Source organism: Anoplopoma fimbria, chromosome 11, assembly GCF_027596085.1.
Source record: "Anoplopoma fimbria isolate UVic2021 breed Golden Eagle Sablefish chromosome 11, Afim_UVic_2022, whole genome shotgun sequence".
Taxonomy (NCBI): domain Eukaryota; kingdom Metazoa; phylum Chordata; class Actinopteri; order Perciformes; family Anoplopomatidae; genus Anoplopoma; species Anoplopoma fimbria.
In genome coordinates, this window is record NC_072459.1 from 20,305,173 (window position 1) to 20,327,969 (window position 22,797).

A 22,797-nucleotide genomic window follows, 5' to 3' on the forward strand; every position below is an offset into this window, starting at 1 on the left:
ACAACAGATGTAGGGATGATGGGGTGGAGGTTGTATTTTGGAGGACAGTAGAGGTGGAGGTGGGGTTTAAAACATGAAACCAAAAAGTGTAAGAAGAAGAGATGTGGATCCGCTCTTAACTTTAAACTCAGAGCTATAGAGTTTGAGTGCCAGTTCGACCGTAGCTGGAAAAGAGAAGAATTCTGTCTCATTCTGGGCGCCAAGAGTAAAAAAACGGTGGTTTCGTTTTAGCACCAAGAGGGCCCTGCTAGCCAGAGTGACCTTAACACTACACAACAGTATAGCCGTACTGGACAGCCAGGACACCTCAAAGAAAGAATAGCACCTTAAGTTTTAGCTGTTTCCGCTTCTGCTTAAATGTTTGTAAAAGTCGACTACCCCAAGGAGCGCCAAAACTACTGCAGGCTTCACTTCACAAACACTGGGCCCCCTTTTTTTTTCTTTTACAGCTGATATTCCTTGCTTTTCTGAGGTAGCCATAGGATTGTTTTTTCTTTCAAAAAAGAGGTTTGAACCCATGTTTCTCTGCTGGTGGTTTTAATGTGACTTTTCTTTAAAAAAAAGAAAAAAGGGAGTAATAGAAAGGAACAAACAAATCACAACCACAACAAAAAAACAAATCACAACAGCCACAAAATCAGAGGATGAGAAGGGGGGAGTTGTCAGTGTTGTCTGTGCCAGGTTGACGGGGTTGGAGAGGGGGGGGGGGGGGGCAGAACAACAGAGACAAACATGGCTGTCAGTTTCACCGTTTATTCATCAACACCTGAAATGTGGTACAAAGCAATTGGGTTCTGTCTGTTGGGGACTGTCCTTTCTTTCCTCTTGCCACAGTGGTGTATAAAAATACAAAAGTCACCTGTGTGTTTCTGTAAACTCCAGAGAGGCCTGGTATGGCTGGATGAAGAGGGGAAGTCAATTTTTTTTACACTTTACAGAAGCATATATTATTTTCTTGTTGCCAGTGAAACAAAATGTCTTCTCTACAGGATCCTTGGTGTTGGTGATGGTAAAAAAAACAAAAAAAAATTGTCAGAAATGAAAAAAAAGTAGTGGTCCCAAACGCAACAATGCAGACACCGCCGCATCGTCGCCATCTTGTTGAAGTGCAGGTTTTAGGCAAAGTGGACCATCAAAACAATGGCCGAATGGAAATTCGTAGAATCAGGAGCGAGGGGTCAGATTTTTCAGAAAAATGGCATTAGAGAAATGTTTTGGTGGGCTTTTTTTTTTTAAGAGAGAGATGACTGCTAGAAAAAATAAAACACACACACACACACAACAACAATTTCAAGTCCAGATTTCTCTTTTTACAAGAAACAGACGGGTCCAACTTCAAGGCCAAACTCTTGGTCTGCAGCACCAACGTCCATAGGAGCGATATCAATGATGGGCAGGCGAGATGTTTTCGTTGTCTTGTAGTCGATGACTGTCTTGCCCCATGTACCGGTGTGTGACTGGAGGGAGAGAAGAAGAAAGGGTCATTATCATCACCATTCAAATTGGCCCCTGCATGTTTAACATCGGACAATTGAAAATGTCTCAAATTTTTGACTGTACTTTTGTTCAAATCCCATGAACAGCAAGATTAGCTACCTTAGCTTACATGCAGGTAGGTTCTTTGCGATCTGACTCAAAACCACTGAGTGTATACCATCAGGGAAAGTACAAGCTTGCTGAATTGTGACCTACTGGTCATTCCTAACTTTGAAGGTTAAGCATTTGAAGCTGACCCAGCTGTCAGTAGGATTGGCATGAGAGTATCAACTAAAGTGTTTCTCACCGTGCATCCATCTTCCAGGACGCTGTAGGTGAAGCGGCTGTTGCCCTCGGCTCTGATCTCGATCTCGTTGGAGCCCTGGAGGAGCAGGGCCTTCTTGAGGTTGCCGACGGTGGCGTCCATGTAGGCGACGCTGTTCTTGCAGTGGTAGGTGATGTTCTGGGTTGCCTCAGTGGACATGAGACGCAGGAAGGTCATCTGGATGTTGACATCCCCTGGCGCGGAGCCCTCGCTTCCATACTCGAACTTTGTAGGAGAGAGGAAGGGTGAGATGTTACTGACTGAACTGCGAAACCAGAGGAGGGATAGCTCTGTTTGGTTGGTTCAGCATGTTTACCTGGAAGCCATCGGTCATAGCCTCTCCGAACCAGACGTGCTTCTTCTCCTTGATGTTCTTGCTCATGTACCAGTTCTTCTTGGCGACCTCGGGCTGAGTTGGGGATACGCAGGTCTCTCCGGTCTCCATGTTGCAGTAGACCTTGATGGCGTCATGAGTGCAGCCCTGGTCAGGGTCGATCCAGTACTCGCCTGGAGAACAAGGAGTCCGGAGAGGACAAGGTCAGAAAAATCACAACTCCAGTATGCTGGTATAAATTCTCTAATCCACCTCCACACTTGGATTGATCCCCCACTGTCGGGTAAAAACTCACCGCTCTTCCAGTCAGGGTGGCACATCTTAAGGTCGCGACAGGTTCTGGCGGGGTTCTTGCGGGTACCGTCGGGGCTGCGGATCTGCTCGATCTGCTGGCTCAGGCTCTTCAGGGTGCCGTCCACCTCCAGGTCGCGGTCACGGAGAACGTTAGCGTCATCAGCACGGAACATGCGGAAGGGATCGGGGGCCTTCTCCTGAGGCTGGGAAATGAAGCCAAGGTCGAATCCGCCGCCAGGGGCACCTGGTGCTCCGGGAGGTCCAGGAGGTCCAGGAGGACCCTGAGAGAGAAAAAGGGCAAGAGGAGGTAGAGAAGAAGTTGGTTATTTCAGTGCTGGTAGATTATTTATTATTTTCCCTCAGTTTGGAGACACAAAGTAAATAGACATATGAGCGGGTGGCTTGTTAGACATATAGACTTACAGCAGGTCCCATCTCTCCAGAACGTCCACGAGGTCCAGGAGGTCCAGTGGGTCCAGGCAGGCCAGTCATACCGTCCTTACCAGAAGATCCAGCAGATCCACTAGGGCCCTGCAAACAGCATAAAGGGAAAGTCTCTGAATGTCAAAGTCCCTCCAAACACTGAGAGATTTAAAATTAACCAAATCTTAAAATGCAAAATAGCTAAAACTACTCCAAGCACTTAGAGATTGTGTGGTGTGTTAACTCACTCTAGGTCCAGCGGGTCCAGAACTACCAGCGGGTCCTTGCTCTCCATTAGATCCCTATGGGTTCAGAACAAAATCAGTAGGTAGAAATAAAGTGTCTATGTTGTTTATGTTATATATATATATATATATATATGTGTGGTTGTGTGAAGTGACATACAGCTGATCCAGGGGGTCCCTGCATGCCAGTGAATCCTCTGTGTCCCTTCATGCCTCTCTCTCCAGCCTCTCCAGCCTCTCCCTTGTCTCCGCGAAGACCACCAGCTCCCTGTAAGGGGGGGGAGGGTGAGGAGTGTTGTTTTGCCTTCATTTGTATGCTGTTCCATCTATTCTATTGTTTGTTTCTATCAATGGTGCTAATGTTGTTACTTACAGCAGGGCCACGAGGTCCAGCAGGGCCAGCAGAGCCAGCAGGGCCACCAGGTCCCTGAAGCATACATAAAACAGTTTTATTAAAAGGCAAGTTGCAGCAAAACATAATCTATGCTCTCACCTACAGGAGGTCTGATATTAATATTAGCTATATGCCATTAACATTTACTGAACTGTATACTGAAGATATTTTCATAAAAGCACAATGGATAAACTGAAAAATGGCTTTGGTGTCACTCACAGTCTCTCCACGGTCCCCATTCTTTCCAGCGGGTCCAACGGGTCCGGGGGCACCAGATGGTCCAGGAGCACCAGAGGCTCCAGATGGGCCGCTCTCTCCACGGTCTCCCTAAAATGCAAACATAAAATATTTATCACCAGCTTTAATCTCATATATATCATAACAAGCTGCTGTGGTGATAAAGGCACAAATAGAAACAAAATATCTGTACTCGAAAATCTCTCAGGCTTTTTGGCCTTTGATTTTTTTCAAAGAAACTTCAGGTATACAAGAATAGGTGAAACAGGCCACCGTCTAGGCTATATAGGAGAATACATGCAGGTCTAACTCTTTCTATCATGTCAACACAATTGTTTTCAGACTTTTTCCGATTTCTCACAGACATGACTCTGATTGTGTGTGATAATGTTAGATTTTCAGCTTACTAACTGTAGTAGGTGCTAAGCTCAACATCACTGTATTTATCAGAAGCCACTGTTGCTAAATGACCTTGCAGGCTGCTTTACCTAGGTTCATGTCAACCTAGCTGACTCTTCTCAAGCTTAGTTTAGACATGCAATACGCCCCACTATCTGTCCTATATACGAGCAAGACGCACAGACTTTATCATTGTTTAGCCTCTCTTTGTAGTTTTTTGTTTTTTTTATCTCTCTTTGTAGTTGTTACGTATCTCTTTGTAGTTGTTTTGTTTCTTTTTGTATTAATTTAGTGTCTCTTTGTGGTTGTTTTGCCCCACATTATAGTTGTGTCATCTTTTTGTGTCTCTTTGTAGTTTTATGTTTTTTTGTGGTCATTTTCAGTCTGATCTTGTTTGGTAGGTGACTCTGAGTTGACATTTTGTAGCTGAAGGCCAGAGGGGCCCCTGACACTGTGGGCCCCAGGGCCGGTGCCCGGTCGGCCTATTTAGTAATCCATCTGTTGTTGGTGACTTAGCAATGATGTAATTTGAGTTACCTTGGGTCCAGCAGCTCCATCGCGACCAGCTGATCCCTCGTTTCCGGGGCTTCCCTAAAGCACAAACACAAAGCAGGTTAACTGATTAGAAAACACCTACACCAGAATACAAAAGTCGGACAGATAGTTAGTGTACAGGTGAAATTGTTTATTCATACCTCACGTCCAGTCTCACCAGAGGGTCCAGCCAGTCCAGGGGGTCCCATGGGTCCGGGAGGTCCGCGCTCACCACCGGGGCCAGAAGGTCCAGGCTTTCCAACCTCTCCCTGCGGGTGACACGGGCAAAGTTAGCACAGTCCTAACAAGCACTGTTACTCTTCTAATAGATTCAAGTTTATATTGTCTTGTCCAATATTGCAGGTTTTAATGCAGAAGGCCAGCAAGGTGCTGTTGATTTTTTGATGGATTTTAGAAAATGTGCTTCCTGCTTGCTGGGATTCACATAGTGTTGCAGCCAGGTGACTGAAGACTTTTCATTGAATGAACCAGAGTTAAATGGCATTTCCAAGTCATCCTCAGTGGTTTTGATTCATTGTCACATCATTTAGAAGTGTTTTCTTGATCATTTTATATTTTGGATTTGGAGTGATGTTTGATACTTAACATTATATTGGCTGGCTTAACATTTTTGGGTATTCTGTTTCCATCAGATCCACTGTGCAGTTTGTAGTTTTGTAGAGTACAGTTTGAAGAGTAATAACAGAAACTTACGGAAGGTCCGGGCATGCCAGGGAAACCTCTCTCTCCTCTCTGTCCAGGCAGACCAACAATACCACGCTGTCCAGCAATACCTCCAGGTCCAGGAATACCAGAACTTCCCTGCAGGGGTGGACAGAGAGACACAAGGTGAAAGAGGTTATATACGTTATGCATCAAGGTGTAGGGACAGCAACGAACAGCTAAATAATGTGGAAACTTAATTAATTCAATGCTACAACATAAAGAGGATAATAAAGTTGGAATGAAATCATACTGTTTTTTGTAAGCAACCAATCATTTGGTTCTGTTACAGATTGAGAGGGAAGGGGCTCTTGATGGTTAAGTATAACTTACGGGAGCTCCCTCGGCACCAGCGCCACCCTTCTCTCCAGCAGGTCCTGGGGGTCCAGCAGCACCTATCTCACCAGAGCGACCAGCAGGTCCGGTTTCACCACGGTTTCCTTTGGGTCCCTCTTTGCCAGATGGTCCAGCGGGTCCGGGGGGTCCAGAGTTGCCCTATGAGGAAGAACGCAACATTGCTGAATACCATCGAGGATGTTGGGCCCTGCTACAGGAACTATAAGTATTGATAACATTAGGGGAAGACTTACAGAGGGGCCGGGGGGTCCAACTCTGCCAGCAGTTCCAGGGAAGCCAGTAGCACCCTAGGGACAGACAGAGGGCCATTAACTGACTGGAAAAATGGCTGTATCACTTCAATAAAAAAGAGGGATGAATAATAAACAATGGGCTTCTCGCAATACAAGTAATTCATCTATAAGAAAACATTCGTTGACAGAATTCACAGAGATGGACAGAGATGAAGAGTGTTGACTTACAGGAGGTCCAGCGGATCCACGGGCTCCCTTAGCGCCGGTGTTTCCATTGGGACCCTGAAAGGACACAACATATCGTAAGTCAACATGGGAGAACCAGTACCAGGCAATGTAGCCTCAACTTCTAATGTTCCCTTCTGAATTATGGGATTTTATATAAGGAGGTGTGAATGTTTACAAACCTGAGGTCCAGGGGCACCAGTGGGTCCAGCAGCACCGGGGGGACCAGAATCTCCCTTAGCACCATTATCTCCAGCCTCTCCCTTAGCACCAGGCTGTCCATCAGCACCCTGTGGTGGAATGATGGTGGATGGGGAGAGAGGCTTAGTAAATTCTGTGTTGAAGCTTCAAGCTAAAGACAAACAGTCGGTAAAAGGAGCCAGGACATTCATGAAGAAGTGACTTACAGGAGGTCCGGCGAATCCAGCAGGTCCAGGTGGTCCAGACTCTCCACGCTCACCCTTAGGAAGAGAAGGAGGAAGCAGAGTCGGTCATTGATTTCAAGATTCAAGCAGCTTCCTCTACTGCTCTTGAGAAGAACAGATGGACAGGTACTTACAGGGCCTCCGCGAGCTCCAGCAGGTCCGACAGGTCCGGGTGCGCCAGGCTCTCCCTTGTCTCCGGTGGCACCAGCAGATCCGGGAAGTCCAATTGGTCCAGTCAAACCACGGGGGCCATCCTTACCAGGAGCTCCATCAGCACCCTTGCCTCCTTGGTCACCCTTGGTTGTTGGATGGAGAGGGGGAGTTAGGAATACATTTATACTGGAAAGCTACTGTGGATGGCGTTGCGTGAGTCAGGCCCCTCATTAGGTTACTTCAGTACCGACTAATCCTATAAACTGGGAGTACTAGGAATATTGTTGTGGCGACTCACTCTGTCTCCCCTCAGTCCTGGAAGGCCAGCAGCTCCACGCTCACCAGGCATTCCCTGCAGTCCAGGAGGACCCTGGGCTCCGGGATTACCGGGGGCTCCAGCATCTCCCTGGGGAAGAGGAGGAAGAGGTAGAGAACAAGAGCAGGAGGGTTACCCAACAAATCAATGAGAACAGGTTCTTTCACATGTCCCGAAGTTTACCTTAGCACCCTCGTTTCCAGCAGATCCGGGGGATCCACGGGCACCAGCGGGTCCAACAGCACCAGGTGCACCACGCTCACCGGGGAATCCTCTGTCACCCTGAGGGAAAGGGGTGGCAGAGAGTTAGGGAAGTTGAAGTGGAAGTCCAAGTAATGACGATCTATGATTAATCCTACTGCATTAGCATTAGCCTGTTGTTAGCTAGCTTTAACCTGTTACCATTAACAACAATGTTCACTCCACTTATAGCAAGACCACGTAGCTTTGTTTGTATCCTGGTTGGTAAGAATTTACTTATTTAGACAACTCTCCAAAGATGCTCCATTAATGGAATCTGCTGGGAGCAGTCTGTTGAGTAATTGGGAACATGACAATGATAATAGGTGACTTACTCTAGATCCAGCAGGTCCTGTGGCTCCAGCCTCACCGGGCACACCCTAGATAGACAGAGAAGCAAATCATACGTTAATTCACAGTATGACAGTATCAATTTGATTAGGAATTTAATTCAACCCTATCTCAGTTAGTACCTGCTCTCCAGACTTGCCACTCTCACCAATGGCACCATGGGGTCCAGGGAGACCCTGGAATCCGGGAGGTCCGCCAGGTCCCTGTTCTCCTCTCTCACCAGAAGGTCCCTGAGGGTGAGCAGCAGAAGGACTGTTAGAGCTAACAGAATGTGGCCAGGAGTAAGGCATGGTGTGGGTACCACTTTTTGTCAGTAGCTTTTAAGTGTATTTTTTAGCGTGAGACAATCAGGCTTATGAGGCGGGTGTCAATGTGGGCATGTGTGTGTGCGTTTTACGTACAGCAGGTCCAGAGGGGCCTTGAGCACCAACGTCACCATCCTTTCCAGGGGCACCCTGGGTAGAGAGATGGCAGGCTTTCAGATACACAGGTTCATGTAACAGTAGAGTGCAGTGGATTCAAGGAGTAGCAAAGTGTAGACAACTTACAAGTGGGCCAGTGGGTCCCATAACTCCTCTCTCGCCAGGCTTTCCACCCTCACCCTACAGACAGAAGTAGAAGAGCACTATTAGCAGGGATGCCTACTCCTTAGTAGTCGGATGAATTAAAGAGTCAGAAGCAAATGATTTGTGATACTTTGTTCCAGTTGAGACCCATTACTCACAGCAGCTCCCTTGGGTCCGGGGAATCCCATGACTCCAGGCTGGCCTCTAGCTCCAACGGCGCCAGGGGGTCCGGGGCGGCCATCTTGTCCAGTGGCTCCCTGGTGAGCAGGATTTATGAAGGATTAATTGAATTAAACGTTGTATGCGATTAAACAAATGTATTACCCTGAGCGTGAACTTACAGCGGGGCCCATCTTGCCATCAGCTCCAGGGCTGCCAGGGCTACCAGTCATACCCTACAAGCAGAGGTCAGAGGTCAGAGGCTTGTGCGGTGAATAAATTATATTGCTGACAATTGTGCAATGGGCAGATAGTAGGGAATCTCACCTTAGCTCCAGGCAAACCAGACTCACCAGTGCGGCCAGGCTCACCGCTGGAACCTTTAGGTCCAACAGCACCAGGGGCACCACGCTCGCCATTGGCACCCTATGATGGGGGAGAAAGAGAGGGAACAGAGGTAGAAAGGCAAAGATTAGTTCAATCAGATCTGATCTAAAGTATCTCCATGACTGTAAAAGGAATGGAGGGACGTGTCAAATGTGTGTGCTTGTGTTTTTTACTCACTTTGGGTCCAGCGGGGCCATCAGAGCCAGGGAAACCACGACCGCCAAGGCCACCCTGTAAAAAGAATCAAGCACTTAGCTTTATCACCAACACTGTAGACACTGTATCTAGACAGCCTATTACCATGATCTCAATATGCCCTGTCCTTTCCCATGAAGCAAGTCCATGACAACAATGTGAAATTCCACCCTACGTTAGTTCAATTATATTGTATTGTCTAAAATGTTTCAAAATGTCAGGTTTTCTTTACTGTCAGACATGATGCATTGTGGGCCAGATCAGGAAAGCTCAGGAAACAATTGTCGCATGACCATGTCACTCCCTGGTGGCAGCATGAGCTATGTTTGCATTGTATGGATCTCTGGTATCTGGAAATTATGCTCTGTTCCTGCATTTACAGTTCATCTTTCTGGCCATCAGGGGGCACTAGAGAGTGTGTTTACTTGCTCCTGTTAAGATATTCATATTTGCACTGACCAGATATGATTGTATTTTCTCTTTGAGGTAAGAAAACACCACCCTGGGCAACTTTCACTTTCCTTACCAGTTACACTTAATATTAAAGAATATATCACAGTATACAGTAGAAAGTGAGATGCATACTCTCTCTCCAGGAGCTCCACGTCCTCCTGCAGCACCAGGCTCTCCTCTGGCTCCTCTCTTGCCTTCCTCACCGGATGGTCCTGAGGGTCCTTGAGCTCCTGCAATGCCCTGTAGAACACAGACGCAAAACACATGCGGATGGCATTAGAGACAGAACATGTATTCGTACACAAGTGTGTATTACAGAGCTACGCTCCGTGCTGACTGTGGTGAACTTATACTTACAGCCTCTCCCTTGACACCAGCCTCTCCCTTGGCTCCTGGGGCACCGACGTCACCCTGGGGGAGACGGGCAAATAAGCAAACGTAAACAAACGATGCCAATTGAACAATTGACATCAGCCATCAAAATCAATCAAACAAATAAGCAATAACTGAGACGGATCTCAACAACAAATCCATAAATAGGAATAAAAATAAACTTTAAAAACAATATTTACTTATGATTTAGCAGTTTTACTTTTACTTCACTATGTTTGGAATGAAGGACTATTTCTAATCATGTCCATTACAGGCACAGACACTATTTTTGGTGTTGGTTAGTTTTTTCTGAGCTAGATTTACTCACAGTGTTACCCTTGGCTCCGGGGGCACCGGCAGCACCCTGAGATCCTGGGGGTCCACGTGGTCCGGGGAAACCGGGAGCTCCGGCAACTCCAGCAGCACCCTGCAGGGGGCGGCAGCACACACCAGCAACATGGTCACATCATGCTGCACTGCCAGTCTCTGAGGCAATGCTACTATGAAACAACACCTTTCGGAGCGGGGAAGGGATTGGAATCCTCAACCCTGTTGTGTTCCTGAGGTAAATGTGATAAGAGAGGTACTCACAGGGGTTCCCTTAGCTCCAGCACCTCCATCAATTCCGGGGTTTCCCTGAGAGGAGAAAGAAGGGAAAAGATTGTCAATGACTAGAAGATTCTTAGGAATGATGTAAATGCCATTAAATCATCAATAAGGTGATCGTATCTAGGACCTGAACAGTTTGTCAAAGAGGGTTACTGTTTGTACTCACAGAGGGTCCTGCGGGTCCAGCAGGTCCGGGGTTACCGGGCTCGCCGCGAGATCCAGCTGGGCCTTCGGATCCACGAGCACCCTGAGGTCCAGCGTCACCCTGGATAGAGGGGGGAACAAGGTGCAGTCAGACAATCAATGTCCGGAGGGAAAGCAAAGCCGCAATTTCTTCATGGTGGAAGACTTTTAGATGGATGTGTGAATTGAACATAAAGTGGGATAACAGGGGTTGTTTTCGGGGGCTACACTGTGTTCAGAGTTTAAAAATGATTAAAATGTCAGTTTGTTGGTGTTTCAAAGAGAATTTGTCAACGTCAATATTTGGTGACCGTGCTTTTTTTGCTAATTTGGCGGGTATTATTCTCTTCATCTTCACTCCACTTTCATATTATTTCCCCAGTCATTTGAAAAGCCTTATTGTTTCATTTGATTTATTTTAAATGTATTATGTGAATAAAACTTTATTTTTAATTTACTTTATTTAATAATTGATTGATTGATTGATTGATTGTCTGTTTGATTGAATCCATGAAGCTCCTCGAACCAGTCTCTGTACACAGTAAACTAAAACTAAACTATAGAATGAAATAGTAACATGGAACCTGAATTCCTTTGAATCTTGGGTGACCTTTAATGACCCAAATCCTTAGTTACTACTGTTCAAAGATCACATCAAAGTTCACATGTTAAGAGACTATCTAGTGACTGCTACAAGCTCTCTTGAGAAGGGGAACAGAAGAGAAAAGGAAGTGGACTACGTGTGGTGTTTTGAATAGTGAAAGGCTTGAAATGATGATGTTGAAGATGAGGTTTGTTTGAGGTTGCCGTGGATCATAATGGGCCTCGTTGTACCTTAGATCCAGGGCCACCAGGGAATCCGTGAGGTCCAGCGGGGCCAGTGGGACCCTGGAAGGAAACAATAAGACGAACAGGTTCAAACAAACAGCAACAGATCCATCCGGCCATCACAGCCAATGCAGATAGATTATTTTGGATTTGCTTGATTTAATAGCAGAAAAAAAGGTTCCTATTTGAGAATCCCCCTGGGGTTTTAAACAACCAGGGTCACTGGAAGTAGTACATTCCATAATTGCCACCGAAGGACAGACATGGTTGTTCTGAGGACAGTATTCATTTTGAGTAAAATGGAGGACTCACGGGAGGTCCGCCAGCACCAGCAGCACCATCGTTACCACGAGCTCCCTGTAGCACACAGACAAACATGATTGGTTAATCTGTTCATGACAGACTGGCTGATCGATTAAAGTATTTGTAATGGAGTGTGTGGGTGTGTGGACTCACAGCAGCTCCAGAAGCACCAGTGCGGCCTCTCTCGCCGGGCAAACCACGAGGTCCCTGAAACAGATACACAAAGAGTCAGTCAGCTATCCAAAATCCAAGATGGCAACTATATGACAGAGATGGGGCTGATTGTTTTACTCACCATAGCACCAGGAGTTCCATTCTCACCGGAGGATCCAGCCTCTCCCTAAACATGCATAAGCACACAAAAAGGTTGGGCGATGAGAATGATAGAAACTGTAGCATCAATAATCAACATTAACGCAACTAGTCAATGTTGCTACTTCTAGCCAAGAACTAGCCAATATGGCTGCTACATTGACCACAACTACAAACTTACAAACTGGGTATCTGGAGTTTACAGGTCTCAAAAGAAAGAAAGATGCAACTGGTTGCACTATGGGAAATGAAGGAGCCAGTTTTAGCCAATTTTAGGGGCTTAAAGTCTGGATAGCTTCTGTAGCTGTTATTCCTGTGATTCTTTTAATAATCACTCACTTGTGAACGTCACCGGAGGACAACATTAACAGGCTACTATGGCGAGTACTTCCACCATAAGTTCTAATACTGTGACTACTATCCCCATTGCTAATAGCAATCTGTTACAACTACTACTTCTATCACAATCGCCACCGTTGGTGCTGCGAAATCGGCATTTTCCTACACTGAGACGGAGTGTGGAAGAGCAAGATAACAAATAGAGGCAGTCACCTTGGGACCAGCAGGACCATTGTCTCCCTTAGCGCCATCCAGACCACTGAATCCCTACAGAGATGGAGAGACATAGCAACAGATTAAATCCACAGTTATAGGAGATGCCATAACGTTTATTTGTTCAACAGGGGAGTCCCGAGCTCTGACTCACTCTGTGTCCCTTGATGCCAGGAAGTCCAGGGGTTCCTGGGAAACCACGAGCTCCCTGAGGTAAAGAAAAGAGATATTATTTATCTATCTAGCACAGCTCTGTTTTCTTTTTCACTAGGAATAAGAGTTACACCGCCATGACAACTTACCTGTGGGCCGGAAGGTCCGCGCTCACCGCCACGACCAGGTTTGCCAGACTCACCCTAAGAGAAAGAGTGAAGGGGATGGACACATTGAGTAAGTAATTGTTCCCTCTAGGCCGAGATATAGATGGTGAACACGAGCAGACCCAGTTGACTTACATCCTCTCCGTTCTTTCCAGGGGGTCCGCCGGGGCCACGGGGACCCATGGAACCCTGCAGAGAAAGACACACACCGAGGTGAGAATGACCACAGGCTACCGAGGCGCAATTCAGGCGTGTATCTGTTTCAATATATTCCTAATACTCACAGAAGCTCCAGGCTCTCCAGGCTCACCAGGGGGGCCGGGGTGACCCTGAGGTCCCTGTAGGTGAAGACACACATCAAACACCATCACTACTACATTTATACCACAAACGTTGTACAAATAAATGAAGAACACCAATCTCTAGTATGTGTAACTGTCAAAGCTTGCATATCGGTGTATGTTTCACTGGGGGTATCTTTGTTTCATGGCTGCTGTCAGCTCACCCAGGTAGCAGAATTTAAAAAAGCAGCTGTCAAGAGAATAACTAAACACTCTTCTTGTATGGCAGGTGTCTCTTTCAATGACTAGCTATGTGAACAATTTGGAGCAGGTCCTGGCTAGCTTCAACTACGCTCACAGATTTACTGTGGTGAGACTCAAAAGCCTCAAGCTAACCGACTAGCTTAAAGGTTTTGAAATTATACTTGCTGGTCCCAACAATTGTATTTCAGTGAGAAGCGTGTGGGATAATGTGAGTCGGGTGCTGTCAAAATAGTGTTTCACTGGTATTTTTGGGCGAGGCTAAAACACACACACTTATATAGCCCACAGACGTTAGCTGTTAAGCTAGCTGTGTTTTGCGTTCAGCTTTCATTTCAAAGACATTAACAACAAATGTTGTATTGTTCAACAGCTAAAATATTGATCAGATTAGGAAATGTTTTACCACTGTGTTTGCGTTATTGTAGTTTTCATTTCAACTCCAGTGCAGTGAGGGGAAAGGAGTGTGAGTAGTTTGGTGCTGGCTTTGTGCCAACTGGGGACCGAGGAGAGGGTAGTGATGTCACAGATAATGTCATGATGATGTATGAGGGTGCACGTGCTCTTCCCTTATCCTCCCAGCTTCAACTATGAACATTTTTGAGTTTAAAAAGAAGGAAGTGGTGTACTTACGCTGGAACCGGGAGATCCTGCGGATCCACGGGGTCCCATTGGGCCCTGTCAATCAAACAAAGGCAAGGTCAAATATGGCATCTCCATGATTGTTGCTGAAATGATTGTGTGAGTGTGGTGTGTGTGTGTCTTACCATTGGTCCAGGCACAGGCATGGAAGGAGATTTATCATCGTAGCCACCAGACATCTGAGGGGAGAAGTTCTGGAAAAAGGAAAAACAGAGCTATAAATATTGCGATCTATGTCTCATGGGACATGTTGTCTGAAAATGTAATTTTAAAAATTAAATTAATAAAATATAGTAGTTATATGTTTACCATTTTCACACATTTGTATAAACAAGCTCAAGACCCATTTCCCTCCTCTGTAGGTGTATTTTTTAAAAAGACTTCTAAGCACTAGGGGGACTATTGTAATACATCCTCAATTATGTCTTAGCCCTGAAAACTGAGATTCACACAGAAGCAGCAAGAAGCAAAACACGTCAGATTCAATATCAAGTGTGTAGTTTGGTCTGTTCCAGGCGGTTTCAGACATCTGTATAAATGTCCAACACTGTCCCTTGATTCCTACTTTGCTATATCATGTCCGGTCATTTTTGTGTTGACAGACAGTTTGGTCCACTTCACTTCTCTGCAATCTGAGGTGAGGTTAATCGAGGCTAATGTTGGCGTTAGATTATCTTGGTCATCTAGAATGGACGGTTGTTGTTGATATATTGTTGTCAGTTGGTATGCCAATTTAGTCAATAGTACACTGAATCATAGCATGCTTAATTAGATTCCGAAAAGCTATTTGTGGTAAATAAGCATGTGAGTTTGTGGTAAATTCTATACAAGCATGCTAAATTAGACTAGGATGGTATGTCAGATTAGCTTCGTTTATTGAATTAGCATGTGAGTAAATGATAAATAATAGATTAAAATGCAAAATTACGATACAAGTCAATAGTAAAGTGAATCAAAACATGTTAAATCAGATTGTAAGACTATTGGCTATATGTGGTAAAGAAGCATGTTGATCAACGATAGCTTCTACATTAGCATGGTAAATTAGACTGGGATGATATGTTATGTTAGCTTAGGCTAGTGAATTAGCATGTGAAGCAATAACAAATTCTATATAGGAATCCCAAATTAGCCAGGGAATTTTAGCTAATTTTCTAAACCAAAAAAGTCAATGGAAATGTAAGTTTATACTAAACTACACTGAGAATCAGTGGGAATGTTAGTTAAATATACTAAATTAGGATGGAAGTTGACAGTTGGCTGAATCATAGCATGCTAAATTTACTTTAGGAACGTTAGCTTCACATGCTCAGATGTATTAAAGAAGTCTATGGGTATATATATACATATATAATATATACATTATTAACATAGGAAGCTAAATGTGTTCACTCTTCAATAAACTAATCAACTAATGGATCAGACAAGCATCCAGGACATCTCTGCTTTCCTTTCCTGAGAATCTACCCTAATTGACTTCTGACCCCATACTGACAGCCAAACTCCAAGTCGGAGGCAATCCTTTTTAGCCAAAGCCAACACATCAATGAAAAGCTTGAGTTTTAGCTGTGAAAGTTCAGTTTCTTAGCTCTTCCTTTCCTTTTCTGAAGCTGTATACACAGCCACCATATTGGTCTAAACTGGTCCATTTTGATACCAAAAAAGACATTTGGGTATCCCTTTTATAACAGAAGAATTGAGGTGGTATGGGAATGCAATCAAATAAACTACAATAAACAACAGCGGTTATGGGTAGTGGGATATGACGTCTTGAAACTGCATCTGGATTGAAGTCAATGGTAAAGTAAATCATATGCTTGTTTTTCACTAACCACCACAGATTTGGGAACTTGCTGCTACTGACACTAGCAGGTTGCTATGATATGACACCTCTGCCCAACAAATGAGCCAGATGCATTGCAGAGTCTTGCTACCTTTAATTCCGACCGTGCTTTGGTTTAGAAGTGGTCAATTTGGACCCGAACGAGTCAAATACAACAAAAAAAATGTAATAAAATAGAAAAAAGCTACAACTTACTCCACCAAGACCGGGGGGTCCAGGGGGGCCGGGAGGTCCTGGCATACCGGGCTGGCCGGGGATACCGTCGTTACCAGCGGGACCAGCAGGACCCTGCAGATTGGGGGGCAAGAGAGCATGGGTCAGGCTCAAGAGTCAGAATAAAAATGAATCACTGGATGCTAAACACACCCAGGACAACATGACATCAACTGTTTGATTTGTTCAACCCTCAATCACATGACTGCCTGTACTCTTGTAACATTGTCAGAACAGAACCTTGTGTATAGTCTTTAATTTTCTATGTGTGTCCTGGCAGGCTCGCTTGCTGCCTGCAGTGGTGAAAGCAGCTTTAAACCTGGACGAGGTGCAGTTTACTCCCCTGGGAGACTGACCATGTGAACAACCAAGAATGGACTGGCGGTCATGTGACAAGCAGGATACAGGAAGTGGGTAAGAACTGCAATTGTCACTTATACATGAAACTACACATTATATATATATATATATACAAAGAAAAGATTATTAGCTGTAGGTGAGTTAACCAAAACTAAACCAAATCAAAGAAATCTTTGCAGCTGCCTAAATCAAATACCATTATCCCCATAGAATGTAAGTAATCAAATCAACAAGATCTGTAAAAAATAAAATAAAAATAAATATATAAATTAAATTAAATTATTATTATTTTTGAGAATATAATACATTTTGTTGACATCAAATTTATTTTTTTTGTTTGAAAAGTCTAAATACTGAATAAAATAAGGCTCTTTCTTACAGTTTCTATTGTCCTTTCAACCAAGAAATCTTAAAACTTCCTCATCAGTCTGCGTGTCTGAGGGTTAGGGTTAGGGTGCCTGATCTCTGCATGTCACTGATCTTTTCACTGCTTTCAGTTAATGAGGAACCCTGTCAAAGTTCATTTATTACCCTTAATCTACTTTGTTGTGTCATAGTGGTTTCTAAAACAAGATCCATTGACTTAATTCAGAGGTGAAAGCAGGAATGTAAAAGTAGTGCTGTTTTAAGGATCTTTATGTATCATTTACTTTTGTATTGCTATTTTCTGGGGCTTTTACATCATTTTGTGTATCTGATGGCTACGTTTACTTTGCAAACAATATCCGTCTTTGAATATGAAGCTATTTACCAATCAGAACCGATGCCATTTCTGTTTTACTTCAGTAGCTTCAACTCCATCATAAACCCAAGAGAATCTACTCGGAGAGGCAGACAGTGAACGCACCACGAGGTGACCAGAAATTGAGATTGATAAGCTTTTGAACCTACCCTCTCTCCCTTGGGTCCACGCTCTCCCTTGGGTCCCTGTGAGTGAAGAAAACCATAAAAAAAGATAATGTCTCAGTGTGTGATCAAACTTAAACATTAAATTGATATATCCAAATATGATTCACATGATTAATGATGTGATGAGATCAATAAAGTGATTTATTAAAGATGATGATTGAATAATTTACTATATCTGATATAGTTAACAACTAACAATATCTAAAGATTTAGTTAAAGAATGATCATCTTCCACTTGATGATCATGTCCTAATCATTGGTCTATCAATGATAAATACTACAATCAATAGTTACAACAAACCAATTGAGTCTTTTTGTTTCACTGGAATATAGTGTTTTTGTAATGATTATAATGATAATGATAAAAAATATATATTTCACATATTAAAACGATCATTGAATGATTGTTAATCAATGAAATAATCAATATTTACCTCAACCTGAGGATCCTGGAAGCCTGTGGAGAGAGGAGATGGATTATGAGAATTGGTTTAGGAAACAAAACACACAAAAATAGGAAGGAGGCAGATGTTCTTATAGGAGGAGGGGGGAATGATTATCTGCTGCTGGATGAGAATGAAATTGTGTGCGTGTGTGTTTGTTCAACTATCTTTGTGAGGACCATGATCTTCTGAGGACCATGGTTGTGTATTCTTGTTCATCTATCATTGTGCGGATAGCAAACTTTGTGAGGACCAAGGTTGTGCGTACTTGTAGAGCTGTCTTTGTTGGGACCAATTTGAGTTCTAGACCTCAGAGGGAGGACATTTTTGCATTGTGAGGACATTTTGGCTGGTCCTCACAAGGCCTGTTTGAGGGTTCAGGTTGGAATTAGGTTTAGCTTAGCATTATGTCAATGTCGACGGGTGAGCCAGACAAGAAGTTTTTGAATGTTTTGGGTTTTCCCTTTTTGTGAGGAAAGAAGAGGAACAAGAAATAAAAACAGGAGGAAATGTTTTCGATTTAGCATAAAAATCATCTAAAGAAAGACAGAAAGAGGAAAGAGGAGGTGGAAGGACGCAGTACCGTCGTCGGGGCAGATGGGGCAGCACTCATCGTGGGGGATGATGGGGTTGGGGCAGTCAGTTGTGTCCTCGCAGATGACCTCATCGCACATCACCGTGCCGCTGTCGCACACACAGATTTGGCATGGCTCCGGCTTCCACACATCCCGGTCCGCAAACACCTGTCCGTCCAAGGTGCAGCTTCCGCCTGTGCCTGATGGGGGGCGACAGAGAGCGAGACAGGTGACATACCTGGACATGCGCTCGCATAAATACAAGGGACTAGATGGAAAAAATTGGTTACAAAATAGCTAATTTGAAAAAAAGCAAAATTCTTTACATTTGATAAATATACATTATATATATATATATATATATATATATATATATTAAATATATTAAGATTAGTATGTAATGTTTGCATATCATTTATAACAGTTGTGATCTACAAGTGTCTATGTTTTTGTTCTGTTCTGCATTCTTAGCATTAAAGGAAAGTTTAAAAAACTTCACAATTAGAAAGTCAATAAAATAATTGTTATATTGACACAAAACTCATGAACACTAACAGAGGAAATGGTTTCGATAGTAATATAGAAACATCAAGCAGGAGAACTGAGTCTTGTGAAAGGTTTGGACGGGAACTGGTGGCCTCAGAATGGGACCAGAGAGAGGACAGAATGAGGTCACAGAGGGCGCCGGCGTGCACGGGTAAAATCAGCGGAAAAAGGCGCACGGAGCAATCTCGTCCCCCCGGTGATTTCATTTCCCTTTAACAACTACCAAAACACTGGTCGCTCCCCCTGCTCTAACTCAAAGTCACATTTTCCGACCTGCAGCTACATCACCTCCTCCACTGCTCTGGCATTTTCTAAGCGAAAACTTAACCCAATCGGGGGCTCCCTTTAGGGGCTATAAGGGTCCCACAGCGTGCCAAACTGCTGAGCTCAGAGGGAAAAGCAACTGAAGACTTCGCTGCAGACTTTGGCAGCAGCTGGTGGAAACATGGTCCGCATGTGTTTGCAATTAGAGGAAACCAAAAAAAAGGAGTGGAAAGAGTAAGAAGAGGAAGAGGAGGGAGGAAGAAAAAAAAAGGAGGAGATGTTGCGGGGACGTGGCGGCCAGATGTGTCCGCAGGTGCAGAATAAAGCCTCTGGGTGGCGCTGTGAGGCTGTTGGAGGGGGTCAAACCGCATCTGCGCCAGACAGGCAGACAGGCAGGCAGCTGAGTCTTTTCCAGACAACTGGAACATCTGGAAAAATCGAATTTCATCTCCTTGGTTTTAGTTTCCAGAGCTGAATTTCCTTGACTTCTTACGGGAGGAAAAAACGTTTGTGTCTGAACACCAAATGAGGCCTTTTGTTAATCCCACTTCACTGACCCAAACTCTCTTTTGGAATTACATCTAAGCTTTTTGTAAACTCTTACACAAGGGTATTAAGTGGAAGATTGCTCGGGCTGTGGAGGTCAAACGTTTCCGGCAGCCCGGCTCTCTCACTATGCAACTCTCTCTCTCGCTCACCTGGCCAATTCGACACTTGGCCTCAGGCAGTGAATGACTCTGCCACATCAATCAAGGCCTAACCTAAAGCTTTCCTCTCACTTTTGCCTCGTGTCAGCTAGAAGCAGTAGGAATCTTCTTGAAAAAATAAAGGCCATTTTTATCCCACTCACCAGTCTTACATCCACAACCGTAGAGTTTACCAGCTTTTCAGGGCTGGGATCAACCTTTGGCAAGTAGGGTGGCTGAGGGTGTGAAATTGATAAATTGCCACGAGACACATTCTGGCCAAGTCAGAAAACCCCCCAGATATTTTCCCTAAAAATATTCAAATTGGATAAAGCATGCATTTCTGCTATTGGAGAAAGCCTCGCCTGGAGGAAAAGCCTGGAAAACCTGCAGCAACTCGCTCTGCATGCACGGGGGAGGTGGTTGGTGGGTGGGTTGGGGGGATGGGGGTAGAGAAATTGAGACAAACACAAGGGAGAGAGAGAGAGAGAGAGGGGCCTTCTCGAGATGCCTAATGCATTACGTAAACCCTGTACTGTTTAGACTGCAAGCTGCAGAAGCTCATCCATCTTTCCATCTATCCATCTATCTATCTAGAGGAAACAAAGGTGCAGAACGCACCAAAGTTCCTTTTTCTACTTCAAACTTTTTCCTATCTTCTCTTCTCTTCTCTGTCTAAGATCTCAGCAGCCGTCCACCCATGAAGAGAAAATCCACTTTCAAAAACCAGTAAGAACCAAAAAAAAAAAAAAAAAGATGTGGTTGAGAAGTTCCAGTAAACAGTGATGAGACTTACGGTCGTCCTCGCCCTGCGCCCTGACCATGAGCGCCGCTGCGCTGAGCAGCAGCGCGAGCCGCAAATCCACAAAGCTGAACATGTCTAGATGCCACCAGACATGTAGACTCTTTGAGGCGAGAGGGAAAAAAGTGCTGGGGGATGTTTTCTTTTCCTGCTACACTCCACTCATACACAGGGATGTTTTTTGGGGCAGGGTCCGCTCGTCCGTTCACAGTCCTCCTGACCCCTGCAGAAAACTCCCTACTGCCTACACTAACTTTCCGCCGGGGTTTTTATATGGGAGCCTGAAGAACTGGGAGGTGCCGGTGACTTGGACGATTTGGGGACGCACCCTCATTGCTCCGCTGCTGCTGCTGGTGCACGTTTAGGGAAGACAAGAATGGACCCCTCCTTCAAAGAAAAAAAAACAGAAGAAAAGAGAGAAAAGAAGAAGAAAAAAACAGCAGGTCCCTCCTTCGGTAATTCCACAGCAGAAGGGTTGGAGTTGGGATCAGAGGAGGAAAGAGGGGGGCCGAGCTGGAGGAAACCTGATCCTGAAGAGCATCGGAGGGTTCGGAGGAGGATCTCCTCCTCCAGCGGCCACGGGTTTAATCCGGGTTTTATTTCTGGTTCTGGTCTACTTCCTGATTCACTTGGATTTTTGGGAGTCTGGCTTGAGTTTAGGATGTAGTTCACAAACAAAATGTCTCAGAACGTTAAAGTTTAAGTCAAGTTTTGGTGTGTTGTAATTTTGTTTGGAGTGTGTTTCTTTCATTTGCAGGTTTAGCTCAGCTTGTAGTCAGGTTTCTGTTGCCTATTCAGTTGTGATCAGTTTGGAAGTTTGACCTCAGGCTTGACAAGCCCCATTGTTTGCAATGTTCACACGTCTTTAAAATAATTATTTAATGTCTAGGGTTGTCATCGTGTTACAACCTCAGCATCAAAGCTAAAACTAAAAAGATCAAGCATTTTTGGAGCTCCGTTCATACTTAAGTACTGAATGTCAAGATATGTCAGCCTCTGCTTCTTCAGTTTAAACCATTCTTCTTGTCCAACATCATTAAAGTGCAATACTAAATTTCTAGAGTGTGCCTTTTATTTTTGAATCGGATTTTCAATAGGCTATCTGCGACAGGCCTTTATCACTAAATGACTCCCACAACTTCAAATCAGTGTGTTAGAGGATTTTTCCTTTAAGTGTCATAGGATTGCACTACAGACACAACTCAGATCTTGATCAGTGACCCATCGACTGCGAGTGTCTGTAAGAGAACGGCACTCTTATGCTTTGTGTTGTTGAGTTCTTCTGTATCAACTCTCAATTTCATACTAGCATGTAAGCTAAATCCTTACCCTGATCATTTATCCTGAACCAGTTCTGGGGGTGGTCATGTGACCTAGTTCTGGCTTCTGATCCAAGTAACTTGCCAGTTCCAAGTCCAAAATTTCGGAATTCTGTCTAGGAAAGTTGGGACACCCTCACCAACCCCAACCTAAAAATCCCAGATGGCGTCAACAGAAGTGATAGGTGTGGTGATAAACTGATTATTAGCACTTCTGTCTTATTTGTGTCTCATACATACACGACCCTCCAATTGCTACGGTGTTTGTATGCGCAAAATAGCAGCGTTATGTGTTGTTATGAAATGGTAATGCTAACAACGGCTAACCTGGCTAGCTTTTCCGACTTGTTTTATCTGGAACGAGGTCAACTCAAATTGACGTCATTCTTAGCTTTTTAACTTCCTGGGTAAATGTGACGCAACATTAGCATTGTTTAAAGATTGAGAAGTACATTAAAGATTCGCAACATCAAGCTCATTGTCGGACTTATAATGGGCAGTTTGATAAAGGACAGATGCAGCAGAACCAGAGATATTGTCTTTTTTTATTCCACACTCCTCCTACTTTACCCACAATGCAACTCGACTGTTCGGTTGGAGATTACGTGTGTTATGGTAGCAGCGGCGAATGTAGTGTCAAGCTAACATGGTACCGTGGATTGTTGATTGTGCAGGTTCACGTTTTTACATCAGTACAAGAGTCAGTGCTCCAGTTTGCTGCTTTTGGAAA

The 22,797-nt window shown here is 44.4% G+C and overlaps 1 protein-coding gene across 1 annotated transcript; it reads right to left on the reverse strand.

Annotated features, from left to right (window-relative positions):
• Positions 1-739: 739 nt before the first annotated feature.
• Positions 740-21,001, reverse strand: col1a1a (collagen, type I, alpha 1a). Its single transcript, XM_054606814.1, has 49 exons — positions 20,743-21,001; positions 18,459-18,650; positions 17,867-17,889; positions 17,415-17,450; positions 16,146-16,238; positions 14,233-14,301; positions 14,099-14,143; positions 13,208-13,261; positions 13,059-13,112; positions 12,906-12,959; positions 12,758-12,811; positions 12,604-12,657; positions 12,035-12,079; positions 11,893-11,946; positions 11,749-11,793; positions 11,443-11,496; positions 10,592-10,690; positions 10,408-10,452; positions 10,145-10,243; positions 9,802-9,855; positions 9,577-9,684; positions 8,974-9,027; positions 8,737-8,835; positions 8,592-8,645; positions 8,409-8,507; positions 8,233-8,286; positions 8,086-8,139; positions 7,807-7,914; positions 7,669-7,713; positions 7,277-7,375; positions 7,076-7,183; positions 6,759-6,920; positions 6,607-6,660; positions 6,382-6,489; positions 6,203-6,256; positions 5,975-6,028; positions 5,718-5,879; positions 5,376-5,483; positions 4,823-4,930; positions 4,665-4,718; positions 3,711-3,818; positions 3,471-3,524; positions 3,258-3,365; positions 3,101-3,154; positions 2,853-2,960; positions 2,431-2,710; positions 2,118-2,308; positions 1,784-2,026; positions 740-1,457 (listed from the first exon to the last, which is right to left on the reverse strand). The coding sequence occupies exons 1-49, from the start codon at positions 20,822-20,824 to the stop codon at positions 1,311-1,313; spliced, it is 4,344 nt and encodes a 1,447-aa protein (XP_054462789.1). The 5' UTR covers positions 20,825-21,001; the 3' UTR covers positions 740-1,310.
• Between the last annotated feature and the right edge of the window lie 1,796 nt (positions 21,002-22,797).